We start from the raw sequence: 21581 nt of genomic DNA on the forward strand, positions 1-21581 counted from the left end.
ATTATATCATTATATATACTGTGTATGCCATAGGGTTGCCGGCACTACTGCTCCTCCCAGTGTGAGTGTAAATAGTGTGTATGAACAGAACACCTGAGACTGAGAGGGCTCATACTCAAAACTGTCAATGTTAAAGAGGTTGATGACCATTAACCAGGTCGAATAAAAAAAAAAAATTAATAAAAGCTTGAAAACATCTAACAGCAGAGGGAGTCATGCTGCAGCACTCAAACTAGTTCAGCTTCAGAAGTTTCCCCACTGTCCCTGCAGATGTGAGGGCTTCCTCTCTGAGCAACACCACAAGCCTCGTCACTTCAGATGATGGACTGGTGGTACCAAGTACAAGTAGGGACCCACACCTCAGGCGTGTGTATGTGACCTTGTGGGGTGATTTCTCACCAATGCAAGCATTAGCAGACTGCAGGGAGGCACAGAGGTACACATAACACCGGAGCACCCACATGTGTACACTGCACCCCGGAGCACACACACAAGAGGAACTCTCAGGAAATGGTGTGTGTGTGCTGGTAACCTGAAGGGGCCAGGGAGCGAATATGGATGTGTGAGATGAGAAATAATTTGAATTAATTCCTAAATGGTGCTTAGAGACTTTTAGGTCTATAGTAACATCTTGTATGTTTCTTAATAGTGTGATTTACCTCTCGTATTGTTGATACTGAATGTAACATTCACTGACTGCTAGTTATTTACATTCCACTGATAAATCAATAAACCACTTCCCACCTGATTTTATTTTAATTGAGCAGTTTTTCCCTGCAATATTTTTCCCATTTAACAAATTATTGTATTGAAATCCCTGTTCTAGGTATTAAAACCCTTTTAAAAAATGAAAGCAACAAAATTACTTACAGAATATGCCTTTATTTTTGTAGCATCCTGTTCTTTTTGCTCTTCTAGCTTTTTCTTTTCCTCTTTCATATCTTCTGATTCCTTCTGCCAGCTCTCCTTTTGACTAAACAGTAATTAGATATTTTCTTTAGATTGATAAAAGATTTGATGATTTTAAAAACTGTAACTAAAACAGCAAATATTGCCAATAATTGAAATAATTAAATAATTGACATATTGCAAACCAAAATACTTACTTTTTAGGAGTAACGTAATTTGAAAAAGACGTTATAAATTGCAGATGGATTATTGAAAAACCAGCCCCTCTGGTTAAGTTGCAGCTGGTTTAACGATGAAAATAATTAAGTTAGTGTCTTATCTCTTCTTCACATGTAGGATAATGCAGAGATAGAGATGCCTTACTCCCCAAAAATATATACACACGGGATGTAAACTGCTTTAAATTGCACACTTGTATTTCAAATTAATTACTTCCTTGCACATGTCTTCTTAAAAATAGGCAAAGTTCAAAGCTTTGCAAATAAAAACATTTCGACATTAAGTACCTCTCTAGAAACTTCAGGTCTCTCTTTTGTAGGAAGGGAGAAAAAATCATACTACTGGCACTTACTATGCTGTGAGCCTGGAAATGGGCCTTTTCTTTTTGAAGCAGACTAGGCCCAGCATATTTGACTGGTAAGATTTACAGCTAGATAAAATAGTTTGGCAAATAATCAATGACTCTTGATTTCTTGGCATGAAGCACTTGCACATTCATTAGCTAAAAGATACAGCTTGGAAAGGGAACAAGGCTTCTGCAGTTCCTGAGAGACAGAAGACCTAAACTGATTTTGAAGTACTTTTAATTAACTATACAGAATGGTACAGTATCATAAGAAAAAGATTACTCGCTCATACTCTCAGAATTCGCCACAGCACAATAGCCGGCATTTTCTTTAAGACGTGTCAGTTCAAACTTTCCTCAGGAAATAGACAGAATTAAATTATGTTTCCCGTATTCAAATTCTGCATTAGAGGTCAGACTTCTAAACAAAAGGTCAAGCAATGGTTCTAAAATTAACTCAGTTTTTTCCCCATGGTTTTGTAAAATCTTCACTTCTATTACATTCATTTTATTTCAGATGCATAAAGGACATAATTCCCACACTAGTTTTTATGTTTCAGTGAAAAGCAAACAAAAATTTAAGAATATTCAGCCTCAGTTTGGCCCAAACTATTCTCCTCTATCCACTATTACTTATTTATTTGGAAAGAAAAAAGACTATGAATGTTTTATACATGTCTAATAAGGAAGTTCCTATAAACTGTATAGGATAGTTTAGGCTAGTTTAAACAAACAAGAGTATTTCAGAAGCAGTATTTTCTCTTCAAAAAAGATCTCTTAGTTTCTTCCATAACGAATGAACATGGAGGAAAAGGAAAGAAAATGCTCTGAAAGTGAGTCTTTATGGGATGACAAGTCAAAGAATCTCCTTCTCTAACTTCAATTTGTAACATGTTTGGAGAAAGAGCCATGAATCATCTTATCTGTGTCACTGGAGATACCTAATCTAGGTAAATATTATAGCCTTTGATATTTTCAAAAAAGCTATAGCTTTCATGTGTCAGAGATAACGTTATTTGGGAAGTCTTAACTGATTCCAAGAACAAACAGAAGGTATTAAAAGATTTAACACCCTTTATTGCAAAAGCTGTCCAGTGAGTGTTCATTCCAATCCAAAGATAGAGAGGACACAACTAACAGACTGTTAATTGAAGAACACAAATCGCCATATTTATTCCTATGCTTCTAACATAAGATGATGATGAAAATCCTTTTTTTTTTTACCATAAGAAGAATTTTGTAGAAATTAGACTTAATGATGCATATAAAGGAACTAAGACTCTGAAAGAAAATCAACTACGATGTCCTGATGATCTGAAACTTTGACACAGAGATCTCTGTATCTGTACACAGTTTTCTCTTTCTTTCTTTCTTGTATACAGTTTTCATCCTCAGAAAAACTGTTAGAGCCCATACCTGAAAGCAGAAGATGAGACTGAACAGTCCATAATACCCGGTTCCAATAAAATACAAGATAACAGGTGCAGAAAGCACAATACAATCCTCATTATGAAGTACACAATAGGAAGAGAGCCCAGCAGAAAATGTTACTCTAAGAGTTTTCTGAATCTTTACAGGAATAAAGAAAATATATGGAGGTCACATCCAAACGCAGCAGCATTTATGCCATTATCCAAAGAACGACTTCCAAATCATTAAACACTTAGCTATTTGAACTTTTGTAATTCAGAAAAGAGAACAATACCTTTGATATTCTTTATACAGCAAGCCTTGTTGATGACGAATTACTGCAAATTTTCGCTTGTAGTCTTCTACTGCATCTTCTAATTGTTTAAGCAACTGTTCTTTATTTTCCAGTTCCTAATGATTATTTTCCAAATAAAAATATTGAAGTTATTAACACAGGTTTTAAAGATGAAAGTATTAATCAAAATGCCAGTTCTTCCTTGTGTGTTTTTCATAATAGAGGCTTCTGTCAGGAACTGCAGATATGAAATATGTATTTTCTTCAGAAGCAACAGATGAAAAAAAGTCCAATAAACTTTGGCATTCATATTAACAGGTGTGAAATAGTGCATAACTGAACTGTGGATTACAGCCCTCAGGGTTCAAAACACCATGGCATGCTGCTAGCCAACAAAGAATGTTTTCTTCTCATGTTCCCAAATACTTTTCTATTTTATAATCATGTAAAAGTGAAAAATATTCTCTAATCAACAAAACTAAAGTGATCAAAGGCATTAAAATAATTTAATAATAATAAAAAGGTAAATACTTTTTACTCCAATTCTTGAAGAGTCAATTCTTCTTTACTATATGCTTGTCTGCTATGTTTCCCATGGGAATCACTGGCTTTGGTTTCAGTGTATTTAAGCCTCTTTTTACAAATTTTAACATGTTTTTGATAAATTATGGAATGAAAATTCATATAGTAAATAAAGACCTTTGCTGTCTAGACAAAATATGGTTTAGAGGAGGATTTGCATGTCGTGTAGAATCCAGACAGCAGTAAGAGAGAATTTCTCATATAAAGAGTGTGACTGTAGAAGTAGAATGAAGTAGAATGAAAGTGGGCAAATATTTAGATCAAAATTCAGATTTAAAACAACACAAAAATTTTAATTACTGTAAAAAATTTAATGAAATATTACCTTCCAGGTTTACAACACAGCAAAATACTTAGAGCTTTAAAAAAAACAGAGTAACCTAAAGAGTTTACTGGATGTCAGAACTGAATTTTGGAGAGTTCTCCCATGTCCATACATGGCATGACAGCAGACTTCGGAGGAATTAGTTATATGTTACACATATTGTTCACATTAAAGAGTCAATGAGTTACCTGTATAAGATGTATTAAATATTCATTCAGAGAATTAATCATATTAACACTTGAAGGAGCCATTCCTTCTGGAAGATTCACTGTTTGGAAGACAACATTGGACCCTTCTGACTGACGTAATGAGCATATTTCATTCTTCAGTTGTACAATCTAAAGAAAAGAAACAAAACCATAAAGAAGTAGCTCTTGCTGTTCAGTAACAAAACCCCACAACTCAGATAAAAAATATATTGTTCTCCTGTGCTACATCAGGTGTTATTAACAATCTAAGTCACTTTCACATATATTCTAAAGCATTTAAATACTCTTTAAAGTAACCTTTTAAAAATGCTGTGATTCCATAAATCATAAGCCAACTTTATCAGATGACTCCAGGGCAACTTCACATATCTGAGTATTCACCAGTTTTATTCGGCATTGTTTATAACACAGTGCACATCCCTTCTAAAATGAGGAATTTTTGGAAAGAATTATTGCAATAGTTATTTGATGGTATATTCTAAACAAATCTGTGCCTTTTCACCTTCTTAAAAGCGCTCTGGTTCTCTGCTCTAACAGTACATAAAGAAGTATTCTAGAGTATTAGTTACTGGCAAATCTTTTTGTATGATCAATGCTGTTCTAAAAGACAAATTTAAATTTGGCTTCTTGTAAAGTAATATTTCATTCCTCACTCCTGCCCTGGCAGGAGAATTCCACAGAACCAACCATACAACTTAAAACAGGATATGGGATTTTAGAGAATGACTCAGCATTTGAGAATACTTAAACAGTTAATCTCTGCAACTTATTTATAAAGAACAAATGCAAGATGACTGGTTTTTTGAAGAAAAATTTGTGAGCTTTTTTGCAGCATAGCTCTCCCTAAAAGATAGGCATGCTTGGGTTTAACATCATAGGATACTCCAAAGATAAAGCAACATTAAGAAGACTAAGATCTGAACTTAAAACGGACAAATTAGTAGATCCCATACATAAATTTGATTAATATTTGTATAATTACACTGTTCACATAATCACACTGTTCACAATCTTACGGATTGTGTGGTTTTGTTGTCAATTACCAGAGCAGCCACTTTTCAAGTACAAATAAACTGAATAAAATAACTTGTATACCTTTTCATTTGCATTTGCCAGCTGATTTGAGAAATTTGTTGCCTCCTTCTGAGCCTGTTTCAGTTCCTGTCTTAATTCTTCATTTCGTCCCGTAAGCTGGTCAACCTGAGCTTTCAAGTGCACACTAGCATCAAAGATTCCCTCAGAATTCTTTGATTCCATTGCCTAATTCAGTAAACATTTAATTAACAAAATATAGAAAAAATGCAGAAAAGCTTTATTTTTTCATAATAAACTGAAGCCCTCAAGTTTACACTGCATGAAATTAGCAAAAAAACATGAAATTTTAACTTTAAAAAAATCTACTTAGCAGTTTCCTGATGGTACATTTGCCCTAGACATTGATTTAGATGGTTAAAAACACTTTTTTTTTTGTAAGAAATTTTAATAAAGAATTTTTCTTAAACATTTCCAGCAAGACCCATATAAAAGACACGCAAACAACTTTTACCTAAACTTTATGACTAAGACAATAAACTTGCCAAAGACAGTTTTATATTATCCAGTTGAAGACATTGTGAGTTTTTAAATTTTCATTGGCCATCTCTCTGCTGTATATTTTTAATTTGCATTTTTAAAGAGGTATGACACTATGTACTCCTACTTGTAACTAAGAAAGCATATGTATAAGGAAGCTACTACTTAATTATTCAATAACCCAATAACTAAGGAGGGAAAAGAAGCCTGTAAATCCTTTGAAGCTAAATAATACTTTAGGAAGCAAGCTTACGTTAACTAAACGCTCCAGACTAGGGATTATTAAGGCTGTTTCTCCTGCCTTCACACTAGTATCCTTCTGCATTTCCTTGAGAGCTTGCAATATTTCTTTCATTCCTTGTTCAAGTTGTTTATTCTCTTCTGATAATTCTTTTACTGTAATAAAAATGGTAAATGTGTCTAGATGTGCTGAAAAAAATGAGTTAAGGTTTCCTAGAACATTTCATTGTAGTACTTATTGATTTTATACATAAACAGAACGTTCAGATTGTATATAGATAGAACCAATTAGGAAGTTAAAAGTAGAGCTGCTAGGAACATCTGGAGAGTGCATTTTGCTGGGGAATAACAAAAAAACAGTAATGAAATGCTTCATGGGAACACATTTGACTTTATTGAACCTTCCAGTCTTCAATGTTTCCCGTCACTTTTTTCACTTCTTTTGTAGCCTGACTGACTTTCACGAATGCAGAAATGCGGCTATCTTGGAAACTCCCCAACATTTCCCTGGAGCCAGAAAAGCACTACAATTACACAAGTAGTTGTGTATCACACAGTCAACAAGTAATTGTATAACTGTTATAATTGGGATCACTCACAGACTTAAAGCCCTTATTAGGTCTGATTGAGGAAGGAAAAACTTGAGAGATCTTAGTTTAACGCACTTAGTATGAATAAACTATGCTTCATGTACTACCACTAACTTAAGTTTAAAATTACCAACACTACATATGTATTTATAAACAAGCAAACAAAGATATACACTCATATAAACATGGGGGGTTTTTTTAATGAAAACTCAAAGGAATTCCAACTTCATCTTTTGTAATCGTTGTGCTCACACCTGGACCAATTCATAACCATATTTCTACAGTTCAGAAGTAATAGCCTTCTATGCACACAGCAAATTTAATCATTGTGAAAGACATCAAAGGAAACTGCATTTAAAACAGAAAGTCAGGGTTTTGTGGGCACAATCACAGAAACAGAACAACTAAATATGAAAATTACCTGAGGGTACCTGAAATTATTCCCTAGTTTTAAAACAGGTTGCAACTTACATTTAGATTGAAATTTGGCTATTACAGTCCTGTTCTTCTCCAAATCTCTCTCTCTCACACTTAATTCATTTTCAAGATACTCATTCTAAAGAAATGAACAAAGAAAAATCAAAAACTGTAATTTCAGAATTTTTGTATTAGAACTTTCATTAAGACTCTGTGGTTAAATGAGAATAAATGCTTGAAAATATTGCTAATCTGTTTATATTCAAGAGTGAAAACCAAAATAAGGTGTTACACAGAAGGCACCTATCAAAGAACCAGCCTCATCTTCACAGCAACAAAATTATCAGGAAAAAAATTACTCAACCATGAATAAACTTTATATAAATATTTATCCTGCTTTGGATTACTCTGTTCTGTCAGAGGTTTTGCTTTTTTTTTTAAATAGTATTACCTGCACTGCCTGGCTTCTGTATCAAGATTTAAGTCTGTTTAAATATTTAGCATACTCTTGATCAACAAATTTCTGGTTATCTGCTCATTTAAAAAAAAAAAACCCAACAGTAGGTTATAAGTATAGGATTCTATCTCCATTTATACACATAAAAAAATATATTTCCAAGATTTAGCTTCCAAAATATAAAAACTCCCGCATCTTCTTTTCTACTGAAAATGCAAGGTTATTTTATTCCACATCTTGGCCAACACAGTATTTTAAGAGCAATCACAACAACAAACCACACTCCTGTACATGGGAAAACTTTTAATAATTGAAGAAAGCCTGATGTATAGACTTACACTTTCCATTAGTCAATTGTGGGCTCAACAGAAATGCCATCAGTTCCAAAAACATTTCAGTTAAAGCTAGGAAAGACCTATTTGCTGATCTTATACATTGTAACCATGACACTTCCTCATCTCATTCTTAGACCATTTCTTAGACAAAAAATACACAATTCTAATTTTAGCAACCTGATGTTCTAGTCCCAGCTTTTTTTAAAATTTGGAGTATGCCTTCAGGCAAATTTCCCATTCTGCATATGAATCTCCTGCCTGAAATGCAACAGCAACAGAAATGGATTCACAGGAAGAATTACACAAGGTGCATCCCATGTAATACCGTCTCAGGAAACATGTATTGCTGGGTCATGCAGCAGTTGGAACAACAGACCAAAAGTCTTTGTGACTTCAAGGGATTGGCTTGACCCATGTCCCAGATGCATCTCTAGCAACCAAAGCAATGTCCTCCACTACAGAGAAAACTAAAACAGCATTTCAAGGTACCAATTCAGGAAGCTACCAGTGAATATTTTTTTTAGTAGGATTATTTTTTAGTATGATTATCATATGAATAAAAGAAACGACATGAAGCATCCTGAAAACAACCTGTTCTTACACCAGTTATAAAAAGTTCTCTAAAACCGTTTTTGAGAACCAGCAAGATTTTATTATTAGAGATAATTTTAATAAATAATGGAATTTTTCATTGGAAATAACTTTTTCTGAAAACAGACATACATTATCTTTGACAGTTGGCAGAAAAATAGATAAAAGGATAGAAGAACAAATTCAGGAACTCCTTAGACGTTTCCCAGAAGGAAAGGCCTTTCTCATTCCAAAAGTCAAACTTTACACCGTCTGTTGTTTCTGAGGTTAGGAGACATCCTCCAGCCAAATAACATCTGCATCTTTCAACAGAAACCTCATCTTCTATCTTACATACCAAAGGACTGATTCACTCCATTTAACTAACACTTGTAAATTACCATTTGGTTTTCTCTATATTTATTTAAAACAACTTCTAAAAATAATGCTCAGCCTACCTTGTTTAAAATACGGTTGCAACAACTGATCTGTATGAGATGCAAAGCTGTATAATAAGAAAAGTGATGAATACTTTGTTTACACAGATGTGTGGAAAGTCTTAGAATATAAGACCTGTTCTCTTCGTACCCAGCGACGTGTGTGTGCAGTGGTGGTGTGCAAACTTTTTCTGACGGAATGAAAATACATGCCTGCATTTTTCAATCTTATGTCAACAAATAAACTCCAAATTCATGACTTGGCACTTGCTTCTATTAAAGGAAAAAATGCCCAACTCTATTAGACCTATCCTATATCTTTAACTAATGAAGAGCAAAACAAATTAACAAACACATCTGTATTATTTGAGTTAATCTTCTAAATAACTGCAATAGATATAAACATACACATACTCTAAAGGCGTCTCACCTGTGATCTAAGAAGGCCTAATTCTCTCCTCAACTGCTCTATTTTCAACATGGCCTAGCTGACCTGAGTGTTGTCATTGTCCATTTTGAAGTCCACTTTCCAAAGTTTTTACTTGCAACAATTCTGTTAGGCATTTCTTTCCTTCTCCGTCTTCTTAGAAGGTAGTTAAATCAGAAAATTAACTTGCAGATAGCCTCGCTTATCCCTCAATACCATTATTTTTGTGCATTACTGGTTTTCCAAGAGCAGTTGCACAAGGGATCAGAGAGTTACTGCTGACAGACAGCCCTGGGCAAAAATTTTCCTGATCTGTTTGGTCTGAATAAGAAGTTATGGACACTTGATTCTGAAAAGGTGATTTGTTTCTGTAATTTTGGTTATTTACCTCTGAGGTCTGACACACTTGCTGATAAGCAGAAAATGAACCTCTGTAGTATGATTTTAAGTCTATTGTCTGTATAATCTGTTATTCCCTGATGCCTGCGTAAACTGTAGCTCTGGTGATTTGTAAAGCTCTTTTATACTAAGAGTTTCAGAATTAGAGTTGACTCTAACTAGTTGCCACTCTGTCACATTTTGAAGCTAAATGAACCAAAAAACTACTTCTATTTTCTTCTAAGTGATCTAAATTCTCAAGTATGCCAAAAGTTAGGTAGATTTCCCACAGCCTTACTTCTTCTCAGCTGTATCTTTCTCTGACTTCAAAAGCCTAACCGGTGCTTCTCTATCTGCAAATGTGTTTCTTCCACGTTACGTGACCTGCTAGCCTGTAACTACAAAAAATATAGAGTATTCACTAGTCTTCTGAAAGAACTGAAAATTATTAAATTTTTGATTTTGTTAATAAAAGCACCTGGAGAAATATTTGAACAGATATTTACAAAATAACACTATTTTTAGAGAAATATACTGGTTATGAACTTGCTTTATGAACCTACCTTTGCTTTTACTTCAGCCATATCATGTCTGTTCAAGAAATCAAACTTAGTCTTATTCATTACCTTCTCTTCGGTAAAGCTATCAGATATCTGCATATCACCAGCATCCAATCCTAATTGCAAGTAAATATACAAGTAATAAATCATGATGAATTTTTGACAGGTCTCCAAGAAAAGGAATACATTCCATTTAGTATATCCGAGTTCTAGTTTTCTAGAAGTAATGAACTGTAAACCTTTCCATTTGAGCACATTATGCTTCCCTGGGTGGAATAGAAATGAAATTTTAAGATTTTTGAAACAGTCATTAAATAGATTTACTGGAAATCATGGCGAGATCACCCTGCATCTAAGAACTGAATGCCAACTACACAACTCTCAGTGATGCATTACTAGCTGTCACAAGTCAAAAAGGCACTGGGCTGCAAGTCTATGGAAATACTAAACTACTCGCCTCTTCCTATGATGCAATGAAATGTTATTTAGCCTTGCAACTTAAACAAATGAGTAAATATAGCCGTATTAGTAAGCACAGACAGCATGTTTTTGAAAGGACAGTTTATTATAAAAAAAATCCTACCTGTTGTTGCAACTCTTCTCCCTTTCTCCTGAGCCAACTTACGAACCTGTTTTTTCAGTTCAATTCTTTCCTCTTCTAGTCTTTCAATCTGCATATTATTATTAACAAATCAGTATTTCATTTTGTTCAAATCCTATTTTTGAGAAAGAGCTATACAAAAAAAGTATTTATCACTTGCCTCTTGCAAAAGAATCTGGTTTTCAGCTCTATATTGGTGCTGCTTCAGTGCTTTGCTGTTTCTGAATTCATTTAAATCAACCTCCTTTGCCTCAAGACCTACAACACGGTATATTCTGTATAGTTATTCAGTAAGGAGGAACATTAATGCTAGTAATCATTAGAATGCAGTTAATTCAAATAAGAACATAACTAGTCAAGTAGAATTAAAAACTAACTTGGTAGTTGAATATATGTAAGTATTTCTACGTACATGCACACACCTTATGCTTCATGTATTAACTCCAGAAGAAAACATAATTTTACTTCAGTTACTCAAAAAACAAAATGCAATAAAATGCCACCTAAAATTAACTACATTTATGTTTAGATTCTTCTGTGTGAAAATAAACCTGTCCAAAGTTTTCTCTGTGTTTTTCAATTTAGCATTACAACTTCAGGATGTTATGGTTTCCAAATACCATATTATGAACTTAATTAAACAGTGTATACTCAGAGGAATCAAAACCAAAAAGCAGTACAAAACCTATTTTCCTACTTTCTTCAGTCAATGCAACCTGTAAGCCAAGTTTAGCCACATACATTCATGAGGTTTGTCCTAACCAAAACTACTTGCAAATATTAGCACAATATACAAAATTATTTCCAAGTAGTTACTTGGTATAGTAAAAGATTTCCGTGTTATTTCAGTTCTTACACAACACATAATTGAAAATGTAATGGATATAGCATACCTAAGCGCTCTCTGAGTTCTTCGTTTTCATCAAGAAAATCATTTATTTTAAGTTCAAGTTTATTGACTTCCTTAATTAATGTTTCAATCTCATGATCTCGTATTTTGATTTGCTTTTTTAAATCTTTTATTTCAGCAACAGCCTCTTCCAAACCATATATTCCCTGTAAAAATCCAAATGGACAGTATAAACAAAACAACCAACAGAAGATGTGAGAAAATAAATGACGAATCTCTCTTTCATCATTACACATGAAGGGAGGAAAAAGGAAGGGAGGAAAAAGGAAGGGAGGAAAAAGGAAGGGAGGAAAAAGGAAGGGAGGAAAAAGGAAGGGAGGAAAAAGGAAGGGAGGAAAAAGGAAGGGAGGAAAATTAGGACAAAATCATCTCATAAAAATATGATGAAATATTCTGTTCACTCTGACAAACTGTTTACCAGTTCATAGTCTCTCATTCGTTTCAGAGTCTCAACAAGCTCTTTGTCCTTTTCCCTAGCATCTGCTTCCGCCAGTTCTGCTGATTTCTCAGCCACCTTAGTTCTCTCTTCTAATATTTTTAACTTTTCCTGCATGTCTCCAATACGATTCTGCTGAGCAAGAGATGAGTGTCCTGGAAAGAAAAAACAATTTTACAATTGTTTATAATTCAATTAGGAATTCTTGCTATTAGCAAGAAGGAAACACTTTAGGTGATGTTATAAAGGAGATCTTAATTTTCTGTTCTTTTTAATCAAGTAATTAAAACAGACTACGTACAGGAGATTTTTTTGTTTGTTCTTTCCCCCTAACTGTTCATTCAAACAATATTTATAAGAAGTAAGTGCATGTAAGGGACATCAGAATTTTTCTGAATTGCATGCTAATTCTCATTTGGAATTCTTGATACAGCTGAGACCTTGTACATTATGGTCTACCTTTTACAGAGCAGGTATAGTTTTATTAGACACCATTTTATCCATAAAACTCAGTGAAGTACCGTGAATAAATTGAAACTCTTCACAAATTATTAATAAATGGAAAGGGGGGGAAAAAGAAGTTAGAGACTAATATTACTCAAATACTGCAAACATTTTTTCTCTATTTCTAGAGAATAAATTCGTGGTTTGGTTTCCTTTCCACAGACATTAAAATAAAACAGTCATGTTACCTTTTCCACTTTTGAGATCATTTTTAAATTCCTCAATAATAAATGTATTTTGTTCCATTTCTTTGGTATACTGCTCGACTTGCTCAGTAAGCAATTTTATCTGAGCATCTCGCTCTTGCACACCCTATGCACATACACAGAAAAAAAAAAGAAACTCCATTAAAGATTTCTTCTTTACTGACAGGCAAGCTACCAACACAGAACACCACGCAGTAAAAGATGAAATTAGAATTAGCTAATACAAAACAATTTATAGAATATCAAATGTACTGTACTTACAATATAGAGGTCAGATATTATCTAGAAGTTGGGTATATAAAGGCAAAGCAGGAAAAATAAAAGAAAGAGTAAAAATAAAGCATTCAAACACAAAAAGAAATAAAACCAGTACTTTAGTGCATAAATTTTTAAAGGAACAGTTCCCTAAGTGTTCGCCATTGTATGATGAAAAGTTTCAGATGATAGAGGTTTCTTACAGCTTCCTCATAAACTATTGCAAGTGGGATCCAAGAGATAGGAGTTCAAGATTGGGAGGACTAACAATCCATCATATGTGACACCTGTACTGCAGACTGCCTTTCTGCGAGTCATCCAACTTGTAAAAATTCCTATCACGCCTTGTTTCGCATGCATATACATCCATAAGTACGCACAGCGAGAGTGACTTGTCTTTAAGCTGTACTATTTCTGTGCTCATACATGAACATGAGAAATTTCACAAAGTGCTTAATGTTATTTTTTCTGTGATGAATGAAAAAAGAGGAAAAAGATAAAAAAGAGACTTGGAAAAAAGTTAAAAGTGCAGTAACTTGACTTAATTTATGTGTCTGCTTTAAAAATATGCTTATTTCAACAAAAATGTTCAAAATGTCATGCTAATGATAGTCATCAAAAAAAGCAACTTCCACAGCCTTCTGGGTCAGCTCAAATCAGACACTACAACTGTTTATCAAAGTTATTTTCAGCTGTCTTTCTCTTCTGATCATCAGAGGATGATCTGTACATAAGGTTTTTTCTCCTGAGAAGCCATATGTTCCTAGTTTTGAAAGACTGCATAAATATATCTCAGTCTACAAGGCCAACATCTAACACAAATGTTGCAACACATTTATTTTAAAAACTTTGAAGCAAGGAAGGAAATGATCCTGGTATCATAACAGCATGTTTTCCATAAAGCATATTTCAGAGTTCTTAATAGGCCGTGTTATTTATTTATTCTTTTTATGTTTTTCAAGAAGATAAGGAAATTCAAATCATAAAGAACTATGTAATTTTGCATGAATATACTTAAAAGAGTATATTCAGTAAAGAGAGATACTTAAATTCTAGCTAGTTCTATCATGGGCTGAACTATAGCATCAGGTGAGACAAGCAAAAGAAGACAGAAAATTAAACATTAGGCAAGACTTTCTTGACTAACAAATTTACAGGACAGAAACTAAGCTAGAATTTAAAAATATTAAATTTCGGATGGTTAGATCTCAGTAATCACTCTAATAATAGTTAGAAAAGATAAATGTGAAAGTAATAGAACCACCCAGCAAGAGCTCAAGGCATACACACAGCAAGAGAAGTTTCCTCTGTGCATTTTCTATTAAAGCTAATTTTGCAGGGGAATGAATCAATCTGTCTCATAATTCTCAAACATAAGTAATACATATTCTGATATTTGCAAACTATGAAAGACTAAATTATCTGGTCTGGCATACTTAGTGAATGGTAATTTCTATTTTTTTTTTACACAGACCATACCTGCTGCAGGGCCAGTATACTGTTTCTGTCTACATCAAGTTGGGCCATTTTCAATTTCTCTTTCAAGTCAAACAGCATTTGCTGATACTCTTGTAGTTCATTGTCTTTTGAAGCCAAGATTTCCTGAAAAGAAGATAAAATACAATCAGAACACTTGAAATAATTCCTAAAAATAATTTAAAAATGTAGTAGTACCTTCCATTCTTCAACTTTTGCTGTTACAGCTGCCATGACTGGATCGTCTTCCTCATTCTTCGCTTTCAGCTGGTCTGAAAGCTCCTGAACCTAGAAATGACATTTGGAAGAACATCGTTTCACAAAAATTTTAGGCTTAACCAAGGTATATGTACAAACACACCACATCAAGCACATACAATTTAATAGACAAGCATTACAGCAGCAAGGAAACGTCATGACTCTTAAGAACAGCGTATCACTATCACATTCTGCACAAAAGAAATTTATTATCTGCTGTCAAGTTTTAAAACTGGCACCAAATTTAAAGATCACACTACTTTTACAAGATTGTTATTTCAGGAGACTGTGTAGGGTTTTTTAACTGGATATGTTGAATGTTTTTTAACTTAACCTAAATATGAAAATACAATGTAAACCTAAAAAAAAAATTCCATAATCTGAGTCACTTCTTACTTGAAATTTGTACTGCTCTTTCTCTTTTCTAAACTGATCCATAATAGTATCAGATTGCTGCACAATTAGTTTCATTTTGTTATATTCATCAGTCATCTTCTCCATTTCTTGCACTGATTCCTCAAGATTCTTCCTCATTTCTTGATTTTGAACATCTAACTTCTCATTAGCTTCAGTCAAATTCTGCAAAATTAAAGAAAAAGCAACTTTTAACAGGTGCGCAACTTGGTAAGTGAAAAAGCACTGATAGCTACATTAAATGTAAGACTTGGAAGTCTTACATGAAATTAGCACAGAAGAGAGCATTTCACCTGTAGATCAGCAATTTCCACAAATCCTAAGAGCAAACAAATAAAAGACACATCTCCCATTGCCAGTAACTTCATTACTTTTGCCAGATTTACAGAGGCAGAGTATATGTATCACAGAACCCAACTGCATTACGAATTCCCTTACTCCACATGACTTATCTGTAAATTGACATAGCTTCGTGAAAAACACTATTGTCAGAAACAGCCCAATAAATACTCAGTAGCATGCATATATTTTACCTGAATTTCATCCAAATACTGGACAAGCTCAAAGTTCTTTTTGGACAGCTGTGATCTGTAATCAGAATCCTCTCCTCTTCGAAACAGAATTGCTTCTTTCTGAGAATCTATTTGCTTCTGATAGTCAACTACATCCTGACGCAATTGTTCATTCTGCACAGAAAGCAAACCAAACTTCAATCTATTTTGAAGAGTTAATGACAAAGCTGTTGCTTTTCTAGCAAGCTAACACAAAGAGCAAAGACAGTCAAAATCTATCCAAATTCCTACAGTCTGCTTTTAAGAAACTTAGAAGCCTCACCTTTTTCTTTATGCGTTTTTGCTTCACATTAAAAAGGAGAGAACAAGACCAAGAGAACAAAGCATGAAAAATATTAGAAATTATCTTTGCTTTAGGAAGACTAAATAGGAATTAACAGAGACAAAATAAAATATTTTTTCTATATACCTGTGCATGCATGTACATCCATACACATACATATGTAAAAGGGCATTTTCATAGCATCATAGAATGGTTTGGTTTAGAAAGGACCTTAAAGACCATCTCGTTCCAACCCCCATTCCACAGACAAGGACATCTTCTACTAGATCAGGTTGCTCAAAGCCCCATCCAACCTGGCCTTGAACACTTCCGGGAAAGCGAATCCACAAGTTCTCCGGACAACCTGTTCCAGTGTCTCACAGCAAAGAATTTCTTCCTAATATCTAATCAAAATCAAAATTTTGAGGAGTGATTTTCAAAGTTTCCCCCCAGGACATTAATTTAACTTTTGCTGTCTGTTTTATTCTCTCAGGGGCCAAGATTACAGGTATCAAATATAAACATGGATTTCTTCCTAAAAACAGCTGGAAAAAATGCTTCAAGAGAATGATTAAAAAAAAATTAAAATCTAATAAAAAGAATGTTAACTCTATCTTTGCATTTATTGTTATTTTAACTTTTGACTTTTTATAATCTTATTTTATCCAAACAATCTTACCAAAAGCAACAAGAATTAACCAAATCCTAATACCCACAAAATCTATTCGTCAATAGTATTTAAGAAAAATACTAAAGATTCTAAATATAAAATCCAGACGAAATTAATTCACTGTAGGACTATGTAAACTTCAATATAGACACCTCCTGACCTCAGCTAAGTAAGTTTCATTGGAGCAGACATACCACATATCTGCTAAACATGATTAATAGTTCATATTCTCTTTGTAACAGTAACCAAGAGATGTTCTAAAACAGAATTAAACATGATGCAACACCAAAGATTATAAATATGGAAAGCTAATAATATATTTCTAAGTAAAGTTAAAAACATAGCAAACCAGCAATAATTCTTTCCTAACCTCTCTCCTTAATTTGATGTTTTCATTTTCAGCATCTTCATTTCGAAGAGCAAGCTAGAAGAAGACAGAAAGCCTTTATCACAAACAGCACAAGCTATGAAAACAAAGAACTCCAGAAACAAACAGAAAAAGAATGCACGGCAGTCCTATTTCATCAATGTTTTTTGTTAATTTCAGAGACTTTTCAGAACATCAACTTTTCAAAAGATGTGCCAGAACAGCTTTTAGAAGCTTTTAAAAAAAAAAAAAAATGCTTACCTCTTCATTCACTTTCTTCTCTTTTTCCAATTCTTTTTCTATATCTGTTAACTGTTCATCTTTTTGTTCTAACTGTTTTTCCAGTTGGCGGATCTCATCACGCAAAAAACGAGTATCACGACCACCAGCAGACCTTTGTGCAATCTTAAGAGCATTAAAATAACATTAAAAATTTAGTACAATTCTTCAAAATAGAAAGAACTAAAAAAACAAAGCAGATGCTAAGATGAAAGTTCCTCATGTTCAGGAAAAGCAACATGAAGAGCTCACTATCTTCTTTCAACAAAATCCAGAAATGTCAAAAAATAAATGTAATTTATTGCACATACAGTTCTTTGCAAACCCGAGGCTGGTGAATATTCAAAAGCCAGTAAAAAGTATTACCTAAAATGCAGGGCTATTACATCTCTTTACTAGATTAAAATACTAGTCTGAAAAAACTCATTTAAAAAAACCACCAAACAGCACTCTATAAAATAACAAAATTTTAAAACGTACCTCTAGTTCATTTTGAAGCTTCATAATCTTTGTTTTAAATTGATTTTCTGTTAAAATAGAACAGATACAGTGAATTATCCAACTAGGTAAAAAGTACATAAAACAGCAATGGTTAATCTCAGTCTTTAAATACCTGACATCACTGAAGCTATTTATTACAAAGCAGTTGGTATGTTATTCAGTTCCCTAAACTTAAAAACAAATAAACAAACAAAAAACCCCTAAAACCACACAACTAAAAAATACATGTAACAAATTGCTTAGGAACAGCATAAAAAGGCTTGCTTACCACATTTGGCTTGTTCTTCCCCAGCTTTTTCAACTTCTTCTAGAGCCAGCTCTACCTCTTCATTTTTCATCTGGGAAAATAAGCACAGTAAACAAAGAAGAAATATTTACTACTGACATAAAGTAAAGATTGTTCCATAGACCTCATGTTTAAAATGATTAAAACATTTACAAAAGAATATTAATTTTCTTTCTTCAAACAAATTAAACCACCCCTATTTTCCCCCATGCAATTAAGGAGTTCAGACTGTCGAAATCTCTTTAGTAATTTATTCTACAGGACTACCTAAACATTCAAAAGCATTCTGCTGAGAATTAACAACAGTAAAAAAGCCTCTCTAAAACCAATGTGCTAACCTATACTGCTGTTATTTCTTGCTTTCAGTACATTTATGAGTAAAGGCAATAAAGTATGATAGATTTATAGGATCAGTTTTAAGATGACGGTGTTCCTTCACACATTTTTATTGACTCTAAAACATCAACCTATCACAAAAACTTCTACTAAAGTTAAGATCATTAGCAATAATTTAACACATCTAACCAATTTTTTGATTTATATTTATTTGAATTTTCCATCTATAAAGTTTAAGGTTCCTTAACTATGAAACTGTGTTAGTCCCATTCCCTCACTTCCCACTGGTATACGCCATAATCCCAACAGCTACAAGCAGATACTCTGGTGCAAGCACACATTTAGTATATAAATGCTCTCAGGAGTAACCAGTATGTTTAATGTGGGAAAAGGAAAAAAACCCCAAAAAACAGAGGACAGTAATGATACTTTCAATTAAAGAAAAAATAAACAAATGTATCTGCAGAATTGTAAAAAGTGAGTATTAATACAGACCTTCAATAGCGACTGTGTAATTTTAAAAAGGTGTATCAGTTGTTCTGGAGTTTCAGTTTTTAAATCTCTCCCATCAACCTAAGGAAAGAGACAACAGTGGTTTCATCTAAGTATCAACGAAATTCACAAAACAAATAGTGTATGTGAAGAACAAAACACGGTTTAGGAAGAATGTATAACAAAACACTTATATTCTGTTCTTCCCTTGAGTACCTTGGACATGGTGTCCAGCAATTTTTCCGCTAGCTTCTCTTGATTAGGTAAAGCATCTGGATCAACTTTCATAAGCTTTTTCCAATCTAAAACCGGTGCCATATTGAATTTATGTTTTTCCTGAAGCAAAAATTAAAATAACAATTATCAGACATTAACAGTGCAAATCAATTTTATATCAAATGATTTAAAGGAGGCTGGCCACTGAACCACACAAGATGATTCTAATACCACTTTTGTAACACTGATTAACATTGCATTCACCTTTTGGTGAACTTCAAACAAGGAGACTATAGTAACACCATTTTTAATTCAAGTTAAAAATTACATCACGCATACTCAATGCATTTGTGACAGTAACAGTGTAGACCAGAACACATGTGAAACCTCTATTTTTAATTCTAATGTCCTTTTCCTTCCCACCTCTCAATGCAGTATTTTTTATGTTAATGAACAGACACAACTGGATGACCTTTGAACCAGCTCTTGTAGAATAAACCTCTCCTTACTGTCTCAAAAACATTATTTTTAATATTTAAACCACAACCAATGCCTGCTTTAGTTTGGTACCCTGAGCATCCACTTCTTGACATTCATTTCCAGGATATGAAACTCTTGTATTAAATGCCCTTTCCTTTTGATTAAAACACTTGAATTGATAAAGAACAGTAAACAACCTGAAGACTGATAAAAACCTGATCAGAAAGTGATGCATAGTTTTGTTCTACTGCTTACCTACTGGTTGCTGAGGGCCACAGTGACTTCTTATATACCTGAAAGTCAATGCAGTATCTGAAAAAGGCAGAAGGCATTGGAAGTCTTGGGTTATTCTATTCTCTGGAGCTGTCTCTAGCCTTTATTATCGATATTTCAAAAATTAGATTCTGCCAAGTTTAAAACATAACATTTTTTAGTCTACTTATTGCCTTAAATTATGAATATGGCATGAATGGTTAAGAAAATTTAGAAAGAAATTAAACTAGCTGGAATATTAAAATCATTATTAGTCAAAAAAAAAAAACCAAATGACACAGCAGGGATATATATTTTATAGAAAAAAAATCAAGCTCAATCACAGTAACAATGCACCCTGTTCATCACTCAGCAGTTTAAAGACTCAACAATTGAACCTTCCTTCCTTAATGAAAGGCTAAACTATTATTACTTTCCCAAAATATACGTCTAAGCAGTCTGAAAGAAGAGCTGTAAGACTTTGAAATCCAGCTGTACGCTTAAGGGCGGACCAAAATCAACCTTTCCTCATTTTTTCTGAATAAATTAACTACTTGAGAGCTCCCCTATATTTACCATTTCTTCAGTGTTTGCTAAATGTTTTAGGAAACATACATTCCATGTGGTCTGTGACTTTTCAAGGATGACATCATATATACATTTTTGGTTTTCTGCTTTGTCAACGGCAAAGGAAAATACGAGAAAATCACATGCAAGTGCATACTGATCTTGGCACTCCTACTTCTCCAGTTAATCGAATACTACTTGATTTCATCAACATACTTGTTTAAGGGTTGCTTTTTAAAAAATATTTTTTTTTTCTTGAACGAGAAGATGCAGGAATTATGGGTATGAAATGTCCAACAATCAAAACTATTTTGAAAGCAAATACACAACCTTACTACTTCAATCTTTTCCTACTTTCCATCTTTCAAATCTTTTTGTCTCTTAACTTAAAAAATGTCTTAAGAAAGTATCAGTCTTAAAATTTTATCCAAAAGGAGAGATCTGTATATGAAGAAAATAATCCAACGTACTGGGAGACCAGCTATAGTAAGGTATGGGGGACACAACCTAAGCATACAGTATGTTCCACAGTATGTACATACTTAAGGACCCAGCTTACGCTACTTCTGATTGTCAAACTACATTACCCAGACTAGCCCCCATCTACCAGCTCTGCAAAGCCCTAGCTCTTAACTACAAAGCCCTAGCCAAAATGAGATCTTGCTCAGCGTTCCTATTTTCTTCCAATTAGTATATCCCAGTACCAGGGAACGATACAGTGACAGACTGCGATCCCTCCACCATGCTGCTGAAAGACCATTTTGCCTCTTCTGCTTAATTAACAAAATTGTCTTATTTTGCGTCCACCTTCACAACGGGGCACAGCTGAAGCGCGCAGTTATAACAGTGGAGAGCAGACACAGCAGGCTGTGACATCCGGACACGGCGCCTTAATCGTGCCTTCGCCCGGGCGGTTCTGCCTGGGACCGGCGGACTGCCCGCAGGAGCGGCCCCGCCCCTCCT

The 21581-nt window shown here is 33.9% G+C and overlaps 1 protein-coding gene across 1 annotated transcript; it reads right to left on the reverse strand.

The window, feature by feature from the left end:
- Positions 1 to 870: 870 nt before the first annotated feature.
- On the reverse strand, positions 871 to 19421 carry LOC104491192 (centrosomal protein of 290 kDa-like; the record flags this gene model as incomplete). The annotated part of the gene is made up of 22 exons (XM_010133573.1): positions 19320 to 19421; positions 19107 to 19184; positions 18258 to 18327; positions 17969 to 18015; positions 17471 to 17614; positions 17213 to 17266; positions 15872 to 16024; positions 15321 to 15503; positions 14865 to 14954; positions 14670 to 14792; positions 12918 to 13041; positions 12208 to 12380; positions 11773 to 11935; positions 11040 to 11137; positions 10862 to 10949; positions 10282 to 10394; positions 7169 to 7253; positions 6121 to 6263; positions 5391 to 5555; positions 4275 to 4424; positions 3180 to 3295; positions 871 to 973 (listed from the first exon to the last, which is right to left on the reverse strand). Coding segments are annotated over exons 1-22 (2565 nt in total), but the record flags the coding sequence as incomplete, so codon positions are not given.
- Positions 19422 to 21581: the final 2160 nt, after the last annotated feature.

Source organism: Buceros rhinoceros, unplaced genomic scaffold (assembly GCF_000710305.1).
Source record: "Buceros rhinoceros silvestris isolate BGI_N320 unplaced genomic scaffold, ASM71030v1 scaffold45893, whole genome shotgun sequence".
NCBI lineage: Eukaryota > Metazoa > Chordata > Aves > Bucerotiformes > Bucerotidae > Buceros > Buceros rhinoceros.